General features: G+C 40.5%; 1 protein-coding gene and 1 long non-coding RNA gene across 2 annotated transcripts; one reads left to right on the top strand and one right to left on the bottom strand.

The window, feature by feature from the left end:
* Positions 1–594: 594 nt before the first annotated feature.
* LOC112262350 lies at positions 595–2,032 on the bottom strand. Its single transcript, XR_002955341.2, has 3 exons — positions 1,565–2,032; positions 1,258–1,410; positions 595–1,013 (listed from the first exon to the last, which is right to left on the bottom strand). It is a non-coding gene; the product is annotated as an uncharacterized LOC112262350 (long non-coding RNA).
* Positions 2,033–8,324: 6,292 nt separating this feature from the next.
* Positions 8,325–26,197, top strand: dcdc2b (doublecortin domain containing 2B). Its single transcript, XM_042330191.1, has 15 exons — positions 8,325–8,838; positions 10,770–10,824; positions 18,043–18,113; positions 18,196–18,327; positions 18,459–18,593; positions 19,806–19,845; positions 19,980–20,045; positions 20,174–20,342; positions 20,672–20,778; positions 21,319–21,390; positions 21,535–21,588; positions 21,770–21,880; positions 24,818–24,925; positions 25,067–25,207; positions 25,862–26,197. Exons 1-14 carry the CDS (start codon positions 8,555–8,557, stop codon positions 25,187–25,189), a joined length of 1,527 nt encoding a protein of 508 aa, XP_042186125.1. The 5' UTR covers positions 8,325–8,554; the 3' UTR covers positions 25,190–25,207; positions 25,862–26,197.
* Positions 26,198–26,780: the final 583 nt, after the last annotated feature.

Below are 26,780 nucleotides of genomic sequence, written 5' to 3'. Positions count from 1 at the left end.
TTAATGTCTTATGATAAATCTTGGACAAATTAATACACTATTCAATAGATTTAGTTGATTTCAAGACAATTTTGAATATTGTTGAATTATGTTTTAATGTCTGGATTCCGTGAATCCATCCAAGTTCTCCACGTGGCAGATTTTATAGGACACTTGTAGTTGCTGGATTGGGCCTTTGCTCTCAAGCCAAAGCATTCTACTACTCCAGCCATTTGAGACAGAATAGTGAGATGGGTGCTACAGTACAGAGGCCTCCACTCCTGGGATTAGTCTCTAATGAGTGAACACTTCAGCGCACCGTGAACTCATTTGCACTGACAAGCAATTGTTTTAATTTATTTAACTAGGCAAGTCAGTTAAGAACAAATTCTTATTTACAATGACGGCCTACTAAAAGGCCTCTTGCAGGGACGGGGGCTGGGATAAAAAATATATATGACAAAACACACCACAGCACTACATAAAGAGAGACCTAAGACAACGACATAGCAAGGCAGCAACACATGACAACAACATGGTAGCAACACATGACAACAACATGGTAGCAACACATGACAACAACATGGTAGCAACACAACATGGCAGCAGCACAAAACATGGTACAAACATTATAGGGCACAGACAACAGCACAAAGGGCAAGCAGCCACAACTGTCAGTAAGAGTGTCCAGTGCACCCTGGGATGTAGATTTTTGTTATATCTTTAGAATGAATTATAATGAATTAAGTCATGTCACACAGAAGGAAAATGTACTTCCAAGAAGCGAAGAAAAAAAAAGAAAATCCTGCAATGACAAATCTCAGCCACAAGATGGAGGCATACCAAAACAAATCATGTCCCAGGGTCAAAAGGGAGGCCACTCCTTTAATGCAGGGTTCCTTTAATACGAGCATACAAACCCAGGAGAGATTCATCAAAGATAACTAAAAACTAACTAGGTTTCCCCTTTTATCCGTGGATTAATCGTTGGAGTTAGAGAAACACACAATTTTGTATGACTCCGGGTCAACATTCTGCAAAGAACCAGGAAAAATATATAAGACCATAGCAGTGGAGGCTGATGGGAGAAGCTATACGAGTATGGGCTCATTGTAAAGGCAGAATTGGAATTCATGGAAACAACATGTTTGACTTCGTTCCATTCCAGCCATTACAATGAGCTCGTCCTCCTATAGCTCCTCCCATCAGCCTCCACTGGTGCTAGGATAGATACCTGGCAATAGGCGTGATTCCCTAGCCTCGTCAATCTCCACACACCTGACCAGCAGCGTGGGGCAGGTGTCTCGAGACAGGTCGTTCACCAACACCTGAGGAGTGAAGAAGAAGATGTGCCTGGACCTCCATAGTGCCCGCCTCTGCAGTGACTGAGCGCTCCGTGGTGGACAAGGAATGGAAATGTCAGAGAAGACCCTGTTCAAACATGTCTTATATCCTTACCTCGGCCCTGTTCAAACACTTAAGATACATGTGTTGCAATTTACCTGTCAACTCAGCCTGGTTTTATAGACTAGACATAACATAGCAAATGTAAATTCGGGACACTCAAATTAGTATGATATGTTACCTTTGCTGATGAGCTGTCAAGGCTTGGGAAGTCATTGTAATATGTTGTTCTACTTGAGGTTGTCCCTGTGAGGCTATTAGTGTTCTCAATATTTGGTATATGTTGTTGTCCATAGCTAACTTATCAGCCTCGTAAACAGTAACTACCATTAAAACATAATGATCTTCATCAGCAGCAGCTTCCTCCTCAATATGTCTCAGCTCACTGTCAGTTGTGGAGCCTTGACCAAATTCACCCCGCTGAGAGTTACGGCGCATAGGGGGTGGCAAAGTTATGTCATTCACCTTCCGACTCTAGCCTGTGAATGCTGCGCTTCGGTTTGAGGTTGTTTTTCGCCAGCCCAACAAACTTACATTATTCATTATTGACCAACCTTTTGCGGTACTGATGCACCGCAAGTCATTTGGTTTGTAGCAGTCATTTTCACGTGTGGTGTCATAACGAAAATGGTAAACAATTAAATATATAAATAAGTACTTCCGGGGTCGCAGGTAAGCCTAATAATGGCTTTAAATAGTTTATGAAAAAACATTTCGGTTTTCATATCTTGCTAATACAGACGCATTTCCAACTTTTAATAGTTTAAAAAAAAGTTTTTTTACAAATTTCACTGGGGACTTTTGTTTTTTAGTTCATGTGGGCTGGGACACTGTAAAATAAATAAAAAGTTGGTTAAACTCCCACAAATGTTGACGTTCACACGTTTTCATGTAAAAGCAGCTAGCTAGGTAAATCACAACGTTTCCAAAAGTGTTGTTCCTCCTCTGCTTATCGTATGTGTTGTCTTGCTGTGCATATTGCTGTTAAGCAGCTTCAAAGCTACTGTTGTTAGTTAGCATTGCCAGCAGGGACTGTGTGGGGAGGGGGAGGGGGTGGTGTCCACCCACTGCTCAAAGGGTTAAAACGCACTTTGATGATGAAATGTAACTTCCTTGTGTTATAAAATACATTTTACCAAGACAAATATGATTATTCATGTTCTTAATCGTTCAGAGGCGTTTTTCTCTAACACTGCATATGGAATTGTTTTATGATGGTCATATAGTACCATGGATCATTTAGCTATTTGATTTTGAATTTTAGGACCCCTGTAGGTATCACATTTTAAAGTATTACATTTGGACTGTAGTACTATAGCTCATAGAAACTAATTGAAAAACATTAATTTAATGGCAAAACAGACAGCCCCCCCCAAAATCATAAGGAGTAAGGTTTTGAAGTCTTTGTCCTATATCTAGGAGATAAGAAAGCTCAGGAAATAATTTTGTTTTTTGGACACATATTTAACAAAAATGTTTTGTTGTTACAAAACTACCTCTGTACTTCCATCATTTTTTTATTCCTGGTATGACACTTGTGATTGTCATAGAGCAAAACGGAGAACACCATCATGTTCGTGAGAGTAGTGGGGTCATATTAGTTTGTAGCCCAAACGGTTCAGGCACCACAGACAGAAGTTGGCACATTGGAGGTATAAACTAAAGATGAGTCCAACGGGGGTAGCAGAGCAAAACTGGCGTTTTCGTGAGAAAACCGATTCTCGAGATGTCTCCTCCTCTGACAAACAGCACTGTAGCTCTGCCACTTTCACGCAGATGCGGACGGCCAACATAAAAGTAGCGGAAGGCCGACATGCAGATATCTCTATCTTAAACTGACGGATTTTGATGGGGATTCTTTTATTATGTTACCTAGTTTGACACACGGTGGATCAACATACTCTTTTAAGCACCGAGCTCTGTAGGTTTCTCCAAACTTTTGAGTATTTTACATTTTGTGGTCATTGTCTTCAAAGTTGTTTACATGTGTCGCAAAAAATACAATTAGAATCATGACATGAGCTGAATTAGGAACAAAAATATATATGAAATTTGCAACGATTTCAAAGATTTTACTGAGTTACAGTTCATATAAGGAAATCAATTTAAATAAACTCATTAGGCCCTAATCTATGTATTTCACATGACTGGGAATACAAATATGCATCTGTTGGTCAGAAAAAAAAAGGGAAAAAAAGTAGGGGCGTGGATCAGAAAACCAGTCCGTATCTGGTGTGACCACCATTTGCATCATGCAGCACGACACATCTCCTTCACATAGAGTTGATCAGGCTGTTATTTGTGGCCTGCGGAATGTTGTCCCACTCCTCTTCAATGGCTGTGCGAATTTGCTAGATATTGGCGGGAACTGGAGCACGCTGTCGTACACGTCGATCCAAAGCATCCCAAACATGCTCAATTGGTGACATGTTTGGTGAGTATGCAGGCCATGGAAGAACTGGGACATTTTCAGGATTAGGTACAGATCGTTGCGACATGGGGCCATGCATTATCATGCTGAAATATGAGGTGGTGGAGGCGGATGAATGGCATGACAATGGGCCTCGGGATCTCATCACGGTATCTCTGCATTCAAATTGCCTTCAATAAAATGCAATTGTGTTCGTTTGTCCGTATCTTATGCCTAACCATATCTTAATCCCACAGCCACCATGGGGCACTGTGTTCACAACGTTGATATCAGCAAACTGCTCGCCTATAAGACTCCATACACGTGGTCTGCGGTTGTGAGGCTGGTTGGACGTATTGCCAAATTCTCTAAACCGATATTGGTAAAGAACATCTTATGTGGTAAAGAAATTAACATTACATTATCTGGCAACAGCTCTGGTGGAGATTCCTGCAGTCAGCATGCCAATTGCATGCTCCCTCAAAACTTGAAACAACTGTGGAATTGTGTAGTGTGACAAAACTGAAGATTTTAGAGTGGCCTTTTATTGTACCCAGCACAAGGTGCGCCTGTGTAATGATCATGCTGTTTAATCGGCTTCTTGATATGCCACACCAGTCAGGTGGATGGATTATCTTGACAAAGGAGAAATGCTCACTAATAGAACAATAAAACAAATTTGTGCCCAACATTTGAGAGAAATAAGCTTTTTGTGCATATGGAAAATTCCTGGGATCTTTTATTTCAGCTCATGAAACATGGGACCAACACTTTACATGTTGTGTTTTATATTTGTGTTCGGTATAAAAGGCTTTGAAAATGAAAGGCTGGTATGAGCTCATTGCTCCAATGATATTTCATAGAGATGTACTGTTTTTGTGAGAAATCGTTAAAAAAAAAAAGTCATTTCTAATTAATATTTTAGTGTATACTAAAATATGAAAATACTACATGTTATGTCTCAATCGATATCCATCTTACCTCTAAATTGTTTTTTGTCCTGCGGATTCAAGAAGACAAGTTCATCGGGAAAGTGAGCCTGTCAGGTAGCCAGTATCGTTAGTTCTTATACAGAATCCAGCCTAGTTCACAGATGCAATTTTTCAGATTTTTGAACACGTTTTTTTCCCCTGGCCTCTATTGTTTTAGTCACCCTAATTCTGGCCTCTATTGTTTTAGTCACCCTAATTCTGGCCTCCATTGTTTTAGTCACCCTAATTCTGGCCTCCTACAAATGTAAAAACTCCAAGAACCTTTGAATGGATTATGATAGAGACATGAGGTTTGAACCATTGACCAATTATCCATTGGTCAAAAGATGCGTTTTTGATTGGACACCCTACACCTAGCTAATTGTGTTTAAGCTAAATGACGTTACAATGTTGTAGGCAGCAAACCTGTTATGAATGAATGCTCTGAATGCTCTGCCTAAATGGTCTGGATCATTAATGGCACAGACGTGCACAACATGATACTGGAACAACCGAGTTGCAGGTTCAAGACCTGTTCCCCTCTAACGTTACAGCGGTTATTTTCCCAGCATTCTTTTTTTGGATGGAAGCATTCCCATTTGTATTGGGGTTTGTGAGGGAGGTGACCACCCTGTATGACTGTACTACGGCCTCTGAACCGTCATGGCACAGCAGGTAGTTAGCTAATGTTCCTGCAATGCAAGGTTTCTGATTCAAGGTTTCTGTTTTCCCCTCAATTGCCTCATTAATGACAAGTTGTATCACACCTGGTTCTGTATTTAAGTGTTTCAGTGATTACCTGATCCCACAGGCACACACTCGTGAATATTTGGTGAGATAAGAGATTCACTGTTTGAAATTTGTAGACAGTGTGAGAGATATCGACGGAGACGTGAACCATTTAGATTGGAAGGGGAATATTATTCCCAAACCTCATTTCAAAGACTTTGTAAGTAGTGTTTGCCCTTCTCCCGAAGACCATGAGTTCTGCTAGTCATTTCTGCTCAGTTGGTGTCTCTAACCAACGTTATTGTACTCTACCAGCAGGATGGCACATCTTCACCAAAAAATTCACATTCTCACTATCTCTCTCTCTCTCACTCACTCACGCTCACTGAAAGAGAGACTGAATATTTCCTAATTGCAAGACCAAGGAAGACCAAGGAGAGGCTTTTGCTCTAAAATGGACATTATTTTATCATACTAACATTTTCCCTGTTTGGATAAATCCCTTTACTTTGTTTGAAATTATGTAAGTAAGTTTAGTCCAATATCCAATTAGTAGGGGAGAGTGGGGTAAGTTGAACCAAAGCCACCCCTGTTTCTAGGAAACCATACATAGTATTAATCATGTAACCACATTTTTAGAAAGAGGTCATCATTTCATGGAGTCTGTGAAGGAAGAAACCACATGGAAAAAGTGGTAAGTAATTTAGGCCCAAAATACAGATTTTCAAGTCAAATTAATTGATTGAATTATAGGTTTCATGATGTTTTTATCTAAACCAAAGTAGATCATTTTAAAATACTTTTGTACATCAGTTTGGGTCTCTATAAGCTACAATATGAGGTTCTAAAACTAGCATGAAAGTGCATCCTTGTAGCTGTGTGGGCTAATATAGTCAAAATGTTTGTCCTTGGGTAAGTTGAGACAATGGCCACCATACCCCATACAAATGAGGATTTCATTTTGTCAGTTTATGCATAACATCTATAGTATTTTTGCAATGTGTCATGCATATGAACTACAGATGTGTATTGTTACAGAGCAGACATCATAATGTCCCATGTTTATAAACATAAAACAAGCAGGGTTCTAGCCCCTCTTGAGTTTCTAGAGAGAGCAGCCAAGGAAGTGAGAAAAGGGAAGAAGTCCATTCAAGAACCAGCAAGGGATGTCAAAATAGACAGAATGACACTGAAGAGGGACATTGACGAAAAAGAAAACAAACATGTATCTGTGTGAAAGAGAGGCTTTTACAGAGTAGCAGAGGAACACAAGGTCTTATCTGAAGACATGGAGTCTGAGCTTGATAAACATATGAAGAATCTCGCGGACCAGCTGCCTACGAATTGGCACAGCGAAACAACATCCCTGTCCCGGACAACTGGTTAAGAACTGGAAGGGTAAGTGATATTGAACAGAGAGACCTATATCTGAATGTAAGCATGCATTTAAGATTTACAATACACCCCCATTTCATGAAATCAACTTTGACTCACCATCAGCATCACCCACTGTCACAGGACACCACCACCCATTTACCACAAGGCATATCAATTTACCCTGTCCCTTTGCTCAACTTACCCCGTAAAAGAGACCACATTTTTTGCACCAGCTATGTTTTCAAAACTGTTATATTTCCAGGGATACACGACATCTTGAAATATATGTAGATATCTTTGGTACATATTTCCCTTGAGGTAGTGATGCTGAATGTAAAAAACGTCTCAACATACCCCACTCTCCCCTAGCTTTTGTATATCTCAAATGGTCAGTAAGTTGTCCAGGAGGGCAGCCAGGTGTGTTTCGAAGCAGAGGATCACTGATTTGAGCCCGGTATGGGGCAGTTGGAGACTGGAGGAAGTTAATCTGTTAGCAGCACACTGACCCCCATTACAGGGGTGCCTGTGGCCCGGATTGGCAGCTGGGCTCAGCTCAACGGCCGGGGTAGCGAGTTTAGAAGGTGTGAGTGTAATAGAGTTAAGAACTTACTGTAAGCTCACTCCACATCTAGTTTGAAATGTTGCCGATGTAGCTATCCAATTGGTACATTTTGTTTAGCACAAACGGTTGGTATGTTGTCAAATACACATTGTCAAATTAAATATCAATTTAATAAAGATTATTTTTGTAAGTATCCATTGACAAAATTTGCTAATGTTTTTTTTAACTCGTAAATACTGTTGTTGCTACAGTACATGTGATGTTCCTCTACATCACTATAATTGTTGTCTGTATAACTGCATTTAACTATGGTGACCTCCATTGTTTTCAAAGAAGTTATGGAAAGGATTCAAGGGAACTCCCTGCCATAACCAGTTTATCCCAGGTGATTCACACAAATGTTTCACAGTGAGAGCACACACTCAACACAATCATTTCAAATAGTGCAGTAATATTATACAACATACTGTTCCTGTCTATGTGGGTATCAAAATAAACACAAATGCTGCATGTGCTTTCCTGACAGTCCATACAAGGTCAAGGGAGACTGTTTGAAATGGATGTATGGAAATGGTATTCCTAGACCCTCTTGTTCCCTCCCAGAGCATTAACTTCTATTGTAGAAGGGTTATCCCTGAGATTTTACTGTTAATACTACAGAACTAGCAGCCATTAGGCTACATATGTGAATTCAACAGGCTTTCGAATAGTTAAAAAAATATATGTAAAGATGATGCATAGGAGTTTTATGGTTTTTATCATTTATTCAGCTTACAACACTTGCATCTTCTGTCTCTCGCTCTCCCTCTTTTGTTGTCGTTCGTTGCTGCTAATGGTTTGGCCCACAAAGCCAGTCATTGCTGGCTCTGCTGCCATGGCTACCAGGAAATACTCTCGGCCGCCAGAGAGTAGTGTGTGGAGAGAGAGAGAGGAGAGAGAACGTGACAGTCCAGAGCTGTGAGAGACCACCTGAACACAACAGATTAATTAGAACAGGTTTGAGTAGTAGTGGTAGTAACCAGAACAGACAGGGACCGGAGACGGCAGACAGGGACCGGAGACTGCAGACAGGGACCGGAGACGGCAGACAGGAACCAGAGACGGGAGACAGTATCTGGAAAAATGGCTTCCTGTGGGTCAACAACCCTCCTCTTACCTCCAGTCAAGAGTGTGATGGTCTACAGGAACGGGGACCCCTTCTACTCTGGCAGGAGGTTTGTGGTCAACCATCGACAGGTGTCCACCATGGAGGCGTTTCTCAATGACGTGACCCACTGCATTCAGGCTCCGCTGGCCGTGAGGACCCTGTACACCCCCCGGCAGGGTCACCGGGTCAGGGAGCTGCATGACCTCCAGACCGGGGCCCAGTACGTGGCCGCAGGCTTCGAGAGGTTCAAGAAGCTTGAGTGAGTAGCCTATCAGGTAGAGTTGTCTAGATTAGAAAGGGCAATTAAAGGGCATTTCCACCACTTTTCCACAGTTTCATTATCTCCAGCACAATGCCAGTGTCTAACTTAAGTGAAAATGCGATGACATCATCAACATGTAAAACATTTTTAAAACAGTGATTTTCAAACACTGAGATTCGCGGTGATGTGAGTAGCAAGAAAATACCCTCCCTCTGGTTAGAAACTGGCAAAAAAAAAACATTTTTTCTACTTTTAATCCTACCCTATCATATCACAGATCATTATTTTTTAGGACCTTCTCAACTTTTTAACCGTATATCATAGAAACGTACCATTTTTACATAGACACTGGTACAGTGATGGAGTTAATGAATATGAGGTTGAAAAGTGGTGGAATTTCCCTTTAAGGTACTTTTAAATTGTTCAGATATGGTCCTATAGGGCTAACATGTACTGTATGTTTGTGTAAATGTCTAGATATGATGTTGTCAAAATATTTTCTTCGATATTTATTGCTGTGTGCAGTAGATAAATGTAGATAGTAACCATTATATAAATACAGTCAGTAATAAAGTCGGTAATAAAGTCGGTAATACAGTCGGTTATACAGTCAGTGATACAGTCGGTTATACAGTCAGTTATACAGTCGGTAATACAGTCTATAATACAGTCGGTTATACAGTCAGTAATAGTCAATAATACAGTCGGTAATACAGTCAGTAATACAGTCGGTAATGCAGTCGGTTATACAGTCAGTAATACAGTCAGTAATTCATACGGTAATACAGTCAGTCACACAGTCAGTAATTCATACGGTAATACAGTCGGTTATACAGTCAGTAATAGTCAGTAATTCATACAGTAATACAGTCAGTAACAGTCAGTAATTCATACAGTAATTCATACGGTAATACAGTCGGTAATACAGTCAGTAATACAGTCAGTAATTCATACGGTAATACAGTCAGTCACACAGTCAGTAACACAGTCAGTAATTCATACGGTAATACAGTCGGTTATACAGTCAGTAATAGTCAGTAATTCATACAGTAATACAGTCAGTAACAGTCAGTAATTCATACAGTAATTCATACGGTAATACAGTCGGTAATACAGTCAGTAATACAGTCAGTAATTCATACAGTAATACAGTCAGTAACAGTCAGTAATTCATACAGTAATTCATACGGTAATACAGTCGGTTATACAGTCAGTAATAGTCAGTAATTCATACAGTAATACAGTCAGTAACAGTCAGTAATTCATACAGTAATTCATACGGTAATACAGTCGGTTATACAGTCAATAATAGTCAATAACACCGTTGGTTATACAGTCAGTAATTCATACAGTAATACAGTCAGTAATACAGTCAGTAATAGTTAGTAATTCATACGGTAATTCATACGGTAATACAGTCGGTTATACAGTCAATAATAGTCAATAACACCGTTGGTTATACAGTCAGTAATTCATACGGTAATACAGTCGGTAATACAGTCAGTAATTCATACAGTAATTCATACGGTAATACAGTCAGTAATTCATACAGTAATTCATACGGTAATACAGTCGGTAACACAGTCGGTAATTCATACGGTAATACAGTCGGTTATACAGTCAATAATAGTCAATAACACCGTCGGTTATACAGTCAGTAATTCATACGGTAATACAGTCAGTAATACAGTCGGTTATACAGTCAATAATAGTCAATAACACTGTCGGTTATACAGTCAGTAATTCATACAGTAATACAGTCAGTAATTCATACAGTAATTCATACGGTAATACAGTCGGTAACACAGTCAGTAATTCATACGGTAATACAGTCAGTAATACAGTCGGTAATACAGTTATGTGTTAAGCTGTGTCTCACTGAGGATGACATGTGAACCTTTATCATGTCTATTTATTTGTTCATGCAGTTATTTGAACACAGGGCTGAAGAAGCAGCCTGTCCCCATGGGAGAAGGAGCTCGGGTAAGCTTCAATATGGTTTTCTGTCTCTGTCAGCGGTACAGTCCGTTACTCATTAATCTAACCTATCAGGGGTAGGTCATGCTGACACACACACACCCTCAAAATCAGGTAGATCTGAACTGGTAACAGTTGTAACAGAGAACAGGTTCTCTCACTGCGCTTTGGTTATTATTTATTTGACCACACTTCATATTCATTGTGTTTACATGGATTTCGATGTGCTTTGCATGTCATAATACAGGACACTGTGGTAGACCGAAGTATGATAGACCAAAGCAATAGCATAGCATTGGCATAGCATTGATTTTCAGATACATGTCATCTGGAAATAATGGTCCTCAGCACCAACACAAACTCACAGAGCATGTAGACCACACATCAATAATAACAAATCAATGTTCTGTACCGTATTTCAGTCTTACAGTGTCTCGTGTCATCCTTGGCCCATTTCAATAGATCTCTTGTTCATCATCGGATACATTCATATAAGGAAGATTGATCTTGTGTTAATGAGATCATGGACACATAAACCCATTTCAAGCGCAGCATCTCAATTGCCATTCACACAATGGAAAGTGCTTGCTTTGTATTCAGCCCAAATGGCTGGCTGGATGGATAGAGATTCATGTATTTCATTTTCAGCTGTGGAGCGTGTAGTGATTCAGAGCAATATCATAGTCCTATCTTTTACAGCAGTGGGCTAAATCAGGGTCACACGGAGTGTTTCTTGGTAGTCTTAAAACAAATCTACTTTGAAACGAAGGTATACACCTCACACACATGGTTATGGGCTTAGAAAAAAGAAGACACCTGTACCATATCAGATATATAGTTGAAATGTAGAACATTTTGAGTTTGCAACCCAATATTACACTATACATCACAGTTGACTGAAATATATCAATACTGTTTGACATAGAAACAAAGGTGAAAAAATGTGTTAATTTGGAAATTATGAAAAATCGGAATAATATTCCACCCATGAGGCCACTAGAGGGCGAATTTGTCATTTGACTGCAGGAAAGCTGTGAACATCCATTGTCTGACTGAGACCAGAAGGGCCACCATAACTAACCCATCAACATTCATATGAAATAGTAGAAAGGCAATTGTGTGGCACTTGAATTGGCACAGATATCGTTTTGCCATTGTGTGAGTGCCCTGCCTGTACTGTAGGTGTGCGCTCATATGGTGTTGTATATTAGCAGAGACAGCGTGATTTTTACAGCTAACAAACACTCACAACTTTAGAGAACGTTTCCTTAAAAACTCAGACACACCGGTAGGATTGTTAAGCGTTTGACTGCCGACAGTACTTAGCACCTCTGTACAGTGTCAGAACTCTCTCTTTTGTGTTTAATTTAAAAAATCTAGATTTTTTTTTAAAACTAGGCAAGACAGTTACTTACAATGACGGCCTACCTGGGAACAGTGGGTTAACTGCCTTGTTCAGGGCCAGAATGACAGATTTTTACCTTGTCAGCTCAGGGATTCAATCCAGCAACCTTTTGGTTACTGGCCCAACGCGCTAACAAGGCCTTGGAAGTCATCAGCCAATCAGCCTTGTTAAAATACTCCACAATACAAGGTGGCAGTAGCGCTGTTTGGCAATGCATATGTGTGGGTATTGCTTATGGTCTAGGTCAAAGCTATCTGCTCTAATGTTGCTATTTTGTAGAACGCCCTTGTTGATACTAGCCAGATGCCCATAGCTAGATAACTACCTAGCAAGATGACGAAGAAACAATTTAATTCACTCTCCATAATCTCATACTGCCAGTGACAGCCCATATCCAAATATTTAGCTAGTTAGCTAACGTTAGCATATTCGCTAGCTAGCACAACAACAGACAGGCGTTTCATGAAAACTAGCTAATCCATTGTAATTTAATTAGAATGTCAATACTAGCTACAGTGGTTAGCTAGCTTGGAGGAAGTATTTAGTGTTGTGTGCATTGCATCTCTGCACTTTGCTAGCTACCATCCCATATTGCCTACATTGCATATGAAGTGTGACTGGCACATCTGTGAATGTACCGAGAAACAATCCTATTTATAACTTTTTTGTTGTTGTCTCTTCCATGTGGGGGTTCGTGCTGTCTGATTGGCTCAAAATCAAGTTTTTGGCCACTGACGAGCATTGGGATTTGACAAGTATCGACGCTACCTAGTCGGCACCAATGACATATACAAACCCTGAAGCTATGTTTGGCCATTGAGAGGCTTTGAAGCCACCGGTTGGCCATATTGGCACTCCCTAGTTGGAGCAGTCCTCCATAGGAATGAATGGAATTCTACAGTATTTCAATTAAATGTTTCAAGAACAAAATTACACTTTAAGGAAAATGTGTTTATACATATATAATTTAAAAGTATGCATTGGCGTGTCTGTTATAGATTACACGTGTCAAAAACGAATGTAGACATGAATAAATGCCTTTCTATATCTTTCAAACAATTATTATTATTCTAAAACATTTTGGGCTCTTTTTCTCCCACATTTCATGATATCCAATTGGTAGTTACAGTCTTGTCCGATCGCTGCAACTCCCGTACCGACTCAGGAGAGGTGAAGGACGAGAGCTATGCATCCTCCGAAACACAACCCCGCCAAGCCACACTGCTTCTTGACACACTGCTTGCCTAACCCGGAAGCCAGCCGCACCAATGTGTCAGAGGAAACACTACAGATGGCGACCGAAGTCAGCGTGCATGCGCCCAGCCCACCACAAGGGGTCGCACGAGTGCAATGGGACAATGACATCCCAACCGGCCAAACCCTCCCTTAACCCGGATGATGCTTTGTCAACAGTGCTGCGACACAGCCTGGGATCGAACCAGGGTCTTTAGTGACCAATATCTTTTTTTTTTACAATTGAGGAGGAGTACCTAGATGTCTGTGAGGTGACTTCAATGCAGTGTCCTACTGTCAGTCATCCAGGGTTTATCCACGTCATCGGTCAGCACACAGCAGATACCCCTTGTTCCAGCAAGAGAAGGAGCAGCCTCCCACTGTGATAAGTACCTATCGGTAGTCTATCGGCAGCGAGGTTCTTGGTGTGTTTCATGCTTGAGAGTCTCATTGGGTCATTACCTAAAGTTTTCATAGGAATGTGTCAGTGAGGTGCAAGGAATGAATAAGAACTTGTTCTTTAACTGACTTGCCTAGTTAAATAAAGGTGAAATATATATTTTTTTTATAAATAAAAAAGGACTGTTTCCAGGAGACCATTTCCTCAAACAGAACTTCGCTACACTCAATATAACATCTGCTAACCATGTGTATGTGACCAATAAAATCTGATTTGAACTTACCCAGAATGTGTGTGGGGGGGAGGTGGGGGGTCTCTGTCCAGTACACACACTTGCTTGTGCAAAAAAATATAGGCCTAATAATAAAGACGTCATTTAAACAGGAAAAATGTATTACCTTTTAATGTGGCATGAACAGAACCAGTCATGTTATTTTCATCCAATTGTCAAACAAATCACAAAAAGTAGGCTACCTGTGCACGTTCTTCTTCCTTTTCTTGGGTGTGCTTATAACAGAGCTGAGATGTATCTGATGTCAAAACATGCTCAATTGGTTCTCAGGAGGTTTTTGTCAAACATCTGGGGAACACTACAGGTAACAATACAAAAACATTCTCTCTCACTAGAATTGTTAGCTTGGTAACTCTGTTTAGAGAACTAAGTCATACAGTGGCCCCATCCTGTGTTATAAGGGCTCTGAACAAGCCTGGGCAGGCCTGATTCCCAGCCTACCCAGCCCTTTGCTGCCAGCCCCATGCCTACCACTCTGTTTAAATACAAAAACAACGTTGCATAGTGGCTCTTCAAAGTGGAAACATTGAAGAAACATTAATTTTCTGGCTGTGGTTGGATTTTGTATTGATTTATTGTTATTATGTGGTCAGACACAATGAGTGATTCATAGGGCTTGACTTCATAGGGCTTGACTTAATAGGGCCTGACTTCATAGGGCTTGACTTTATAGAGCGTGAGTTTTTTTTATAGGGCTTGACTTAATAGGGCTTGACTTAATAGGGCTTGACTTCATAGGGCCTGACTTCATAGGGGCTGACTTCATAGGGCCTGACTTCATAGGGCTTGACTTCATAGGGCTTGACTTAATAGGGCATGACTTCATAGGGCCTGACTTCATAGGGCCTGACTTCATAGGGCTTGACTTCATATTGCTTGACTTAATAGGGCTTGAGTTTTTTTATAGGGCTTAACTTAATAGGGCTTTACTTAATAGGGCTTGACTTCATATTGCTTGACTTAATAGGGCTTTACTTCATATTGCTTGACTTAATAGGGCTTGACTTCATATTGCTTGACTTTATAGGGCTTGAGTTTTTTTTATAGGGCTTGACTTAATAGGGCTTGACTTAATAGGGCGTGAGTTTTTTTATAGGGCTTGACTTAATAGGGCTTGACTTAATAGGGCGTGAGTTTTTTTATAGGGCTTGACTTAATAGGGCTTGACTTAATAGGGCTTGACTTCATAGGGCTTGACTTCATAGGGCCTGACTTCATAGGGCCTGACTTCATAGGGCCTGACTTCATAGGGCTTGAGTTTTTTATAGGGCTTAACTTAATAGGGCTTAACTTAATAGGGCTTTACTTAATAGGGCCTGACTTCATAGGGCTTGACTTCATAGGGCCTGACTTCATAGGGCTTGACTTCATAGGGCCTGACTTCATAGGGCCTGACTTCATAGGGCCTGACTTCATAGGGCTTGACTTCATATTGCTTGACTTAATAGGGCTTGAGTTTTTTTATAGGGCTTAACTTAATAGGGCTTAACTTAATAGGGCTTTACTTAATAGGGCTTGACTTCATATTGCTTGACTTAATAGGGCTTTACTTCATATTGCTTGACTTAATAGGGCTTTACTTAATAGGGCTTGACTTCATATTGCTTGACTTTATAGGGCTTGAGTTTTTTTTATAGGGCTTGACTTAATAGGGCTTTACTTGATATGGCTTGACTTAATAGGGCTTGACTTCATATTGCTTGACTTAATAGGGCCTGACTTCATAGGGCTTGACTTCATAGGGCCTGACTTCATAGGGCTTGACTTCATATTGCTTGACTTAATAGGGCTTTACTTCATATTGCTTGACTTAATAGGGCTTTACTTAATAGGGCTTGACTTCATATTGCTTGACTTTATAGGGCTTGAGTTTTTTTTATAGGGCTTAACTTAATAGGGCTTTACTTAATAGGGCTTGACTTCATATTGCTTGACTTAATAGGGCTTTACTTCATATTGCTTGACTTAATAGGGCTTGACTTCATATTGCTTGACTTAATAGGGCCTGACTTCATAGGGCTTGACTTCATAGGGCCTGACTTCATAGGGCTTGACTTCATATTGCTTGACTTAATAGGGCTTTACTTCATATTGCTTGACTTAATAGGGCTTTACTTAATAGGGCTTGACTTCATATTGCTTGACTTTATAGGGCTTGAGTTTTTTTATAGGGCTTAACTTAATAGGGCTTGACTTAATAGGGCTTTACTTAATAGGGCTTGACTTCATATTGCTTGACTTAATAGGGCTTTACTTCATATTGCTTGACTTAATAGGGCTTTACTTAATAGGGCTTGACTTCATATTGCTTGACTTTATAGGGCTTGAGTTTTTTTTATAGGGCTTAACTTAATAGGGCTTTACTTAATAGGGCTTGACTTCATATTGCTTGACTTAATAGGGCTTTACTTCATATTGCTTGACTTAATAGGGATTTACTTAATAGGGCTTGACTTCATAGGGCTTGACTTAATAGGGCCTGACTTCATAGGGCCTGACTTCATAGGGCCTGACTTCATAGGGCTTGACTTCATATTGCTTGACTTAATAGGGCTTAACTTAATAGGGCTTGACTTAATAGGGCTTGACTTCATATTGCTTGACTTCATATTGCTTGACTTAATAGGGCTTTACTTCATATTGATTGACTTCATATTGCTTGACTTCATATTGCTTGACTTTATAGGGCTTGACTTAATAGGGCTTGACTTCATATTGCTTGACTTTATAGGGCCTGACTTCATAGGGCCTGACTTCATAGGGCCTGACTTCATATTGCTTGACTTCATAGGGCTTGACTTAATAGGACTTGACTTCATATTGCTTGACTTAATAGGGCTTTACTTAATAGGGCTTGACTTCATATTGCTTGACTTTATAGGGCTTGACTTTATAGGGCTTGACTTTATAGGGCTTTACTTCATATTGCTTGACTTAATAGGGCTTGACTTAATAGGGCTTGACTTCATATTGCTTGACTTAATAGGGCTTGAATTAATAGGGATTGACTTAATAGGGCTTGACTTAATAGGGCTTGACTTTATAGGGCTTGACTTAATATTGTTTGACTTCATATTGCTTGACTTAATATGGCTTGACTTAATAGGGCTTGACTTAATAGGGCTTGACTTAATATTGCTTGACTTCATATTGCTTGACTTAATATGCCTTGACTTAATAGGGCTTGACTTTATAGGGCTTGACTTAATATTGTTTGACTTCATATTGCTTGACTTAATAGGGCTTGACTTAATAGGGCTTGACTTCATAGGGCTTGACTTTATAGGGCTTGAGTTTATAGGGCTTGAGTTTATAGGGCTTGACTTAATAGGGCTTGACTTAATAGGGCCTGACTTAATAGGGCTTGACTTAATAGGGCCTGAGTTAATAGGGCCTGACTTAATAGGGCCTGACTTCATAGGGCTTGACTTAATAGGGCTTGAGTTAATAGGGCTTGACTTCATAGACCCTGGATGTAATAGAAAGGTCAGGGGAAGTTTTGTGGACAGAGTGGCTATATAAAGTTTAGGTATTCAATGAAGTGGAGCACTCAGTCTGTCTTTTTAGATACAGTATGTTTTTGGCCAAGATGATGATGTGTGTTGCCCTGGACACAGCCCTCTGACTGACAAGCTATAATAATAATAATCATAATAATAGATCATAACCGCTTATTGTGATGTTCTGGATGTTCTGTTCTGAAATTAATACAATTGGTATTTACTTTGTTTTGGTAAATTATATCAAATGGCACACTTGATATCAATGTTTAATTTGGTATTCACTGATCAGAAGAAGAAGAAGAATTTCTTTCTTGTATTTTTTTCTGACCGACAAATCTATCTAAAACTACAGTGCAGTATTATTTTGTAATGTCATGTCTTTCTTTCCTAGGCAAGATTACTTCACAGACCGAATGTGTCAGCAAAATGGAGAAAGTATATTCCTCTACCCTGTATCATACAGTAAGATTCCCTGTTAACACACTCCCATTCATCATCTCAAATACTACACACATAGAAACACACTACGCTTGTTCCTTTACAGTGTTTTCCGCAACGAAGATCTTCGCTGCTCGCCATTCCGTTTCATAATTCCCAGGACCTGGCAGCACGACCTGGATCAGATCCTCAGTCTAGTCACAGAGAAGGCCAGTTTACGCACTGGAGCAGTGCGCAGGTCAGATTCGTACACACACACACCCTCACACAGCATGTTTGACCTATTAATGGCAGCCCAATGACCCCTCAGGTACACAGATGACAGTCTCTCTGACCCCATTAGTGACCCCTGACCCTGTGACCCCTCAGGTTGTGCACTCTAGAGGGAGTAACTGTGTCCAGTGCAGACGAGCTGGTGAGTGGCCAGTTCTATGTGGCTGTGGGAGCAGAGAGGTTCAAGAAGCTTCCCTACGTGGAACTGTTGGTTCCTAAAGCCTCTGAGAGGTATGGATGGAGTTATCCTAGTACAGACATTGTTAGATAATATGAAAATAGAACAAACAGCTTTTAGGCAGCCAAGACAGAAAATACTTTTATGAACTCACTTGACTCCCCCCCCCCCCTTACTATCTCTGACTTTGCTGATAGCTACTTTAGTGAAGAACAATTTACTTACTATGACTAAGATATGTGGTTGTCCCACCTAGCTATCTTAAGATCAATGCACTAACTGTATGTCGCTCTGGATAAGAGTGTCTGGTAAATGACTAAAAGGTCAAATGTAAGACTGTGTGGGTATTATATTCTAAAGATATATTGGTCTCAATGGGACTCCCTGCTAAAATAAAGGTAAAATAAATATAATATATTATAATAAACATAATGAATATAATATGAAATTATATAATATAATAAATATCATATAATATCATATATTTTAATATAATATGATACAATATTACATAATACATATAATATGATATAATATATTAAATACATTATGCTATAATATGATATAATAAATATAATATGAAATAATATAATTAATATAATATCATATATTTTGATATAATATATATATATATTTTGATATATATGATATAATATTAGAATATAGCATGATATATAATATAATATGATATAAAAAAATACATATGATATAATATAATTTTTTGATATAATATAATATAGTATAATAAATATTATGATATAATATATTAGAATATAATATGATATAATCAATATAATAATAATATAATAATAATAATATAATATAATTTAATATAATATGATATAGTATAATAAATAATGTATGATATAATATAATATGATATAATCTGATATAATATAATATCATATATTTTAATATAATATGATATATTATATGATATAATATATTAGAATATAGTATGATATAATATAATATGATATATTTTACAATAATATGATATAATATAATAAATATGATATGATATAGTATATTGGAATATAGTATGATATAATAAAATACATACATAAATATCATATAGTATGATATAATATTATATTATACATTGAATATGATATGAAATTCTATAATATTATAAATATAATATATCATATATTTTAATATGATATAATACATATGATATAATATATTATATGTTATAATATAATATATAATATGATATAGTATAGTATATGATATAATATAGATATCTATATAATATTTTCCAGAAATTACCCTGGAAATAGAAGACTGTCAAGGAGATATAAGGTAAGCTACTGTCTGTCTAACACCTACTGTAGGTCTAACACTTCATAGTGTAATATTTTGTATATTTATTTTGGTCTGTAGGACAATTGATCTTGGTTATAAAGGTACACCTTGTCTCCCTTTGTCTTGCTCAGGGCAGGAAGGCAGCACGTGGCCCTGAGGACAGTTACAGTGACTCTGCTCTCCTGGACTCTCCAGAGGTACTGTCAAAAAACTTTAGTGGAAAATAAAGTTTCTTATTGGACAAGTCCAAGTAGTCCAGCCCGGTTTCAGTCTGTTTTCTTCCATTTGGTGCCTAATGAACACGACCCTGGTGTTGTGGTCCCAGTCGGATGGGCGGAGGGTGAAGTCCACTGGGGATGAGGTGGGGGAGACGGCTCTCCCATCCATCCAGAGAAGACCAGTGAAGGAGGAGAGCTCTATCTTCTACGCCAAACCAGTGAAAGTCCGAGTGAGGAACAGAGGCCATCCCAGGCCTCCACTAAGGACTGGACCAGGTAGGAGCACACAGACACACACTCCAATTACCTGGGGGCCAGTGTCAGACTTGCTGTTCTCACTGAGGACCTGAAGTTAATAGGAATTAGATACCAGAAGGGGAGCCACAAGAAAGCAGCTTGTGGGTCTGGTGTGGCCCCTGGCATATGGTCTGGTGTGGCCCCTGGCATATGGTCTGGTGTGGCCCCTGGCATATGGTCTGGTGTGGCCCCTGGCATATGGTCTGGTGTGGCCTCTGGCATATGGTCTGGAGTGGCCCCTGGCATATGGTCTGGTGTGGCCCTTGCCATAGTGTGAAATATTGCATTCATGATTGTGTGTGTTGTAGCCCAGGCCAGTGTGTTTAGAGCTGTACAGAAGAAGAGAGAGGAGGTGCAGGGGGCTGAGGAGGTGCTGGAGGATGAGAACACAGCAGTAGATGTTCCTGTTGACCAGGTAGGCCGACACCTCATTCTTTTCTCTCTCCCCCACTCTTTTATTGTCCTCTTACCCAAAGCTCTCCCTTCAAGCCCTCCACACTGAGATCCAGCTCCTACCCTCAGGTAGGACTAAACAGCAACAGATACAACAGATACGAACACTCCTTTGTACCCACCACCATGAACATGTTAAACACAAAGCCCTGGTATGGAAAGGGAATCAAATGATCCTGATTTGGATAATAATTATAATTAATGCCCCCCCCCTTCATATAATGATGTTTCTGTGTACTTTGTGGGTTATTGTTGTTTTTTAACTCTTTTGTATGTGCTCCAAGTTTTTTCATCATATTACCCCTGCCTATAACCAAATGTCCTTCTGGGTTACAATCAAGTTTAAATGGTTCTTTCTTCCCTAGTCCTTTACCAGTGCAATGGGACCATTTTCCATTTCTCTCCTTGAAATAATGTATATGAGGGTTATATGTAATGTGTTGAGGTGTGGATTACAGATAAGCAAACTTTAGCATTGTGGTGTTGTGTCTTTATCTTTTAGAGAGTGGCAGAGACAGTAGAGGACGAGGACCTTATTGGGAGAAATCCTCCTCATTACAACAGCCAAGATCAGGTGTGTATCTGTATGGGATAGTCTCATTCCTTGAGTGACATGAGGTTTTGTAGAAGTCGCAGATTGTTTATCATACATGTTTATCCAGGATGTATGGTTGGTAGTGTGAAGCTACGAGAGCTTCTTTGTATTGTTCTCCTCTAGATTTTGACCAAGGCTACAAAAGATCCCCTTCCTCACCCAGAACACCCAGACAAGGTTTGTCTGGTTGAGGATCATCGCTCATGATTTGCCAAATCATTCTCAACATGTTTACCCTACTGAGATATGCTGTTACATTTACCTTTGTACATTTCAATCTGCTGTTAGATGTACATTTTTGTCTGCTGTTACATGATAGAACCACTCAGATAATTGTGATTTTCGTCCAATCACAAAGTTGGAATCATTGACTGAGAAAGACAGGAACTCACCTGAAAATACCAGCTCTTCAATCTGCAAAGAGGCTGACATTGATGGGAGCCCTACGCTTGATACAGAAATGCCACAGGTACAGAAGGCTTTCATTCATTAAGTACAGTGCAATTATGAAAATAGCTCATACCTTTCACTACTTTGGGGCTCACCTGTCTGTCTGTAGTTAGAGACTGAGGAAAAGGTGTGTGCGTGCGTGCTTGCATGAGAGAGAGAGAGAGAGAGACACAGACAACAGTGATCATACTGTGTACACTGAGTGTACAAAACATTAGGAACACCTTCCTAATATTGAGTTGCACCCCCTTTTGCCCTCAGAACAGCCTCAATTCGTCTTGGGGAATGGACTCAACAAGGTGTCCAAAGCGTTCCACAGGGATGCCGGCCCAAGTTGACTCCAATGCTTCCCAAAGTTGTGTCAAGTTGGCTGGATATCCTTTGGGTGGTGGACCATTCCAGAAACACACGGGAAACTGTTGAGCGTGAAAAAGCCAGCAGCGTTGCAGTTCTTGACACAAACCGGTGCGCCTGACACCTACTACCATACCCCGTTCAAAGGCGCTTAAATATTTTGTCTTTCTCATTCACCTACTGAATGGCACACATACACAATCCATGTCTCAAGGGGTAAAAATGATTCAAACGGTCTCCTCCTCTTCATCTACACTGATCGAAGTGGATCAATAAGGGATCATAGCTTTCACCTGGATAGTCAAAAGTCTTGTTCACACCGCAGTCCTTAATGTTCAAATGCATTTTGTTTTGTTCCAAATCTGTTTTGAACTACTGACGGTCTAAACAGCTACAAGTTACAAGTGACCAAATCAGAAGTGTGTTCAGACAGAAGTCATTTGCTGACAAGGCTACGCTAGTTGTCATAGTAACAACGGGTATGTGCGCAGTGGTGTAGGCTGATAGGAAGCACGAGCACCACGACCAATCACTCAGAAGTTACAGTGGGGCAAGAAAGTATTTAGTCAGCCACCAATTGTGCAAGTTCTCCCACTCAAAAAGATGAGAGAGGCCTGTAATTTTCATCATAGGTACACTTCAACTAACTACTACATTGTAGGATTTTGAATGAATTTATTTGCAAATTATGGTGGAAAAAAAGTATTTGGTCAATAACAAAAGTTTATCTCAACACTTTGTTATATACCCTTTGTTGGCAATGACAGAGGTCAAACGTTTTCTGTAAGTCTTCACAAGGTTTTCACACACTGTTGCTGGTATTTTGGCCCATTCCTCCATGCAGATCTCCTCTAGAGCAGTGATGTTTTGGGGCTGTTGCTGGGCAACACGGACTATTAACTCCCTCCAAATATTTTCTATGGGGTTGAGATCTGGAGACTGGCTAGGCCACTCCAGGACCTTGAAATGCTTCTTACGAAGCCACTCCTTCGTTGCCCGGTCAGTGTGTTTGGGATCATTGTCATGCTGAAAGACCCAGCCAAGTTTCATCTTCAATGCCCTTGCTGATGGAAGGAGGTTTTCACTCAAAATCTCACGATACATGGCCCCATTCATTCTTTCCTTTACACGGATCAGTCGTACTGGTCCCTTTGCAGAAAAACCACAAAGCATGATGTTTCCACCCCCATGCTTCACAGTAAGTATGGTGTTCTTTGGATGCAACTCAGCATTCTTTGTCCTCCAAACACGATGAGTTGAGTTTTTACCAAAAAGTTATATTTTGGTTTCATCTGACCATATGACATTCTCCCAATCTTCTTCTGGATCATCCAAATGCTCTCTAGCAAACTTCAGACGGGCCTGGACATGTACTGGCTTAAGCAGGGGGACACGTCTGGCACTGCAGGATTTGAGTCCCTGGCGGCGTAGTGTGTTACTGATGGTAGGCTTTGTTACTTTGGTCCCAGCTCTCTGCAGGTCATTCTCTAGGTCCCCCTGTGTGGTTCTGGGATTTTTGCTCACCGTTCTTGTGATCATTTTGACCCCACGGGGTGAGATCTTGCGTGGAGCCCCAGATCGAGGGAGATTATCAGTGGTCTTGTATGTCTTCCATTTCCTAATAATTGCTCCTACAGTTGATTTCTTCAAACCAAGCTGCTTACCTATTTCAGATTCAGTCTTCCCAGCCTGGTGCAGGTCTACAATTTTGTTTCTGGTGTCCTTTGACAGCTCTTTGGTGTTGGCCATAGTGGAGTTTGGAGTGTGACTGTTTGAGGTTGTGGACAGATGTCTTTTATACTGATAACAAGTTCAAACAGGTGCCATTAATACAGGTAACGAGTGGAGGACAGAGGAGCCTCTTAAAGAAGAAGTTACAGGTCTGTGAGAGCCAGAAATCTTGCTTGTTTGTACGTGACCAAATACTTATTTTCCACCATAATTTGCAAATAAATTCAAAAAATCCTATAATGTGATTTTCTGGATTTTTTCTCATTTTGACTGTCATAGTTGAAGTGTACCTATGATGAAAATTACAGGCCTCTCTCATCTTTTTAAGTGGGAGAACTTGCACAATTGGTGGCTGACTAAATACTTTTTTGCCCCACTGTATGTAGCAAGCTAAGGTGACAACATGGACGTTTCCCAGTTGCTTTGAATGTTTCAAATCATAGTGTAAGAACACTTATAACGCCTCAAACGATAAGATACAACTTTCAAAACGAGTCCTTTTTGGCTAGCCACAACTAGCTAGTTAGTTAGCTGTTTAGCTTTCTAGCAAATAAATCAGATTTGACCGTTCAGACACAAGTCACATGGCCAGGAATCAGATTTGTATCCGACTTCAAACCACCTACAAATGTGGCATGAAATATCCAATTCCATGTGCTTTTTGGCTGTTCAGAATGCAGGAAAATGAACAGATTGGAATCGGATATGCCAATGTGAACATGGCTTATGTCATGGAAAGAGCAGGTGTTCATAATGTTTTGTACACTGATGGTGTGTGTTCTTGTACGATATACACTGATATAGTCATTCACTACCACACTGAGGATGTTGGATACATTTTCATGGTTTACATGTTCTTCGTCTAACAAAGGCCAACACATCCCTGGAGCATGAGATGAACTCTACCGCAGGTCCATCTGTCCACAAAAAAGAAGGCGCTGCCTTAGAGAGTTGTGTGTCTGCTACTGATACACCAGAGGTACACACACACACACACACACACACACACACACACACACACACACACAGTTATTCAGTACAGCATGAATACATAAATACAGAGACGAACACACTCAATGTCTAGAAATGAATTCTGTCTGTACACTCACCCCTATTCAAGGAGCCGAAGACGGAGCCAAAGCCAACCACTCCACACTCAAGGGCTTCTTCGTCATCAACATCCTCCGCATCTCAAAGTTCTCCGACAAGCGGGGGTATCCAGGGAAACCGTTCAAGTATTTGATCAGGCTCGATTGAATAGGTGAATTCAAACAGGGGCGCAAGTTTGGTTTTAGAAGTGGGGGAGGGGACAAATTATTATGATTTTCTTTATCCAGTCGGATAAAACACTCCAAACAGCCGACCCGACCGCTCGGAGGCGTCCGCATGGTCCTAAAGCACACCGCTGCCAGTGAAAGTTGCGCCCCTGGATTTAAATGATCATCCTAGAGTGGTTTAAAGACATGCTCTGGTACTTTGACCCCTAACAAGCATTTTTTTTTTTAAACCTCCAACTTTGGTCTGGATGTGTCAATTTTAGTTCTACATGCATAATCTATGAGCAGAATTACTCTCAATGTACCACAAAATCCCTAGTTTGAAAGCGACAGTTTTCTGGAAGCTGTGCAGCACCATTTGACCTACATTTACCCCCGTGTGGGCCAGCACCCTAGCAATTAGAGTTTCAACCAATGAGCTTCAGCCCATCCCCATTTGAGTGACAGCTAGCAAGACGCACACACACACACAGTGTGCACATATCTTCAGGTGACGTAGTACGCCATTTTCGGGGAGCACTTTTTGGCTCGTGGGCGCAACTTTCAGAACTACTGGCTAAAAAGTATACAAAAGTACCAGAGAATATCCTTAAAAGAAAATATATTTTGGCCCGGTCTGATTGTTTTTCTCTTTTAAGGGAGTCCTCATACCCTCCACCAGACACCGTAATGAAGCAGTCCTCATACCCTCCATCAGACACCGTAATGAAGCAGTCCGGTCCCTCCACCAGACACCGTAATGAAGCAGTCCAGTCCCTCCACCAGACACCGTAATGAAGCAGTCCTCATACCCTCCACCAGACACCGTAATGAAGCAGTCCTCATACCCTCCACCAGACACCGTAATGAAGCAGTCCTCATACCCTCCACCAGACACCGTAATGAAGCAGTCCTCATACCCTCCACCAGACACCGTAATGAAGCAGTCCTCATACCCTCCACCAGACACCGTAATGAAGCAGTCCTCATACCCTCCACCAGACACCGTAATGAAGCAGTCCTCATACCTCCACCAGACACCGTAATGAAGCAGTCCTCATACCCTCCACCAGACACCGTAATGAAGCAGTCCTCATACCCTCCACCAGACACCGTAATGAAGCAGTCCTCATACCCTCCACCAGACACCGTAATGAAGCAGTCCGGTCCCTCCACCAGACACCGTAATGAAGCAGTCCTCATACCCTCCACCAGACACTGTAATGAAGCAGTCCGTCCCTCCAAAAGTCCCTCCAAAAGACACCGTAATGAAGCAGTCCTCATACCCTCCACCAGACACCGTAATGAAGCAGTCCCCATACCCTCCACCAGACACCGTAATGAAGCAGTCCAGTCCCTCCACCAGACACCGTAATGAAGCAGTCCCAGTCCCTCCACCAGACACCGTAATGAAGCAGTCCTCACCCTCCACCAGACACTCCACCAGACACCGTAATGAAGCAGTCCTCATACCCTCCACCAGACACCGTAATGAAGCAGTCCTCATACCCTCCACCAGACACCGTAATGAAGCAGTCCAGTCCCTCCACCAGACACCGTAATGAAGCAGTCCGGTTC

The sequence above is a fragment of the Oncorhynchus tshawytscha genome, linkage group LG11 (genome assembly GCF_018296145.1).
Source record: "Oncorhynchus tshawytscha isolate Ot180627B linkage group LG11, Otsh_v2.0, whole genome shotgun sequence".
NCBI lineage: Eukaryota > Metazoa > Chordata > Actinopteri > Salmoniformes > Salmonidae > Oncorhynchus > Oncorhynchus tshawytscha.
The sequence above is the reverse complement of the archived record's forward strand: the minus strand, read 5'-3'. Positions and strand labels throughout refer to the sequence as shown.

What these genes read in the sequence shown, in the direction of transcription:
- dcdc2b (XM_042330191.1), top strand. Translation starts at nt 8,555, where the DNA reads ATGGCTTCCTGTGGGTCAACAACCCTCCTCTTACCTCCAGTCAAGAGT. An exon ending in GTTCCTAAAGCCTCTGAGAG is followed by an intron (nt 18,594 to 19,805) that starts GTATGGATGGAG and finishes AATATTTTCCAG; the next exon opens with AAATTACCCTGGAAATAGAA. An exon ending in TCCACTAAGGACTGGACCAG is followed by an intron (nt 20,343 to 20,671) that starts GTAGGAGCACAC and finishes TGTGTGTTGTAG; the next exon opens with CCCAGGCCAGTGTGTTTAGA.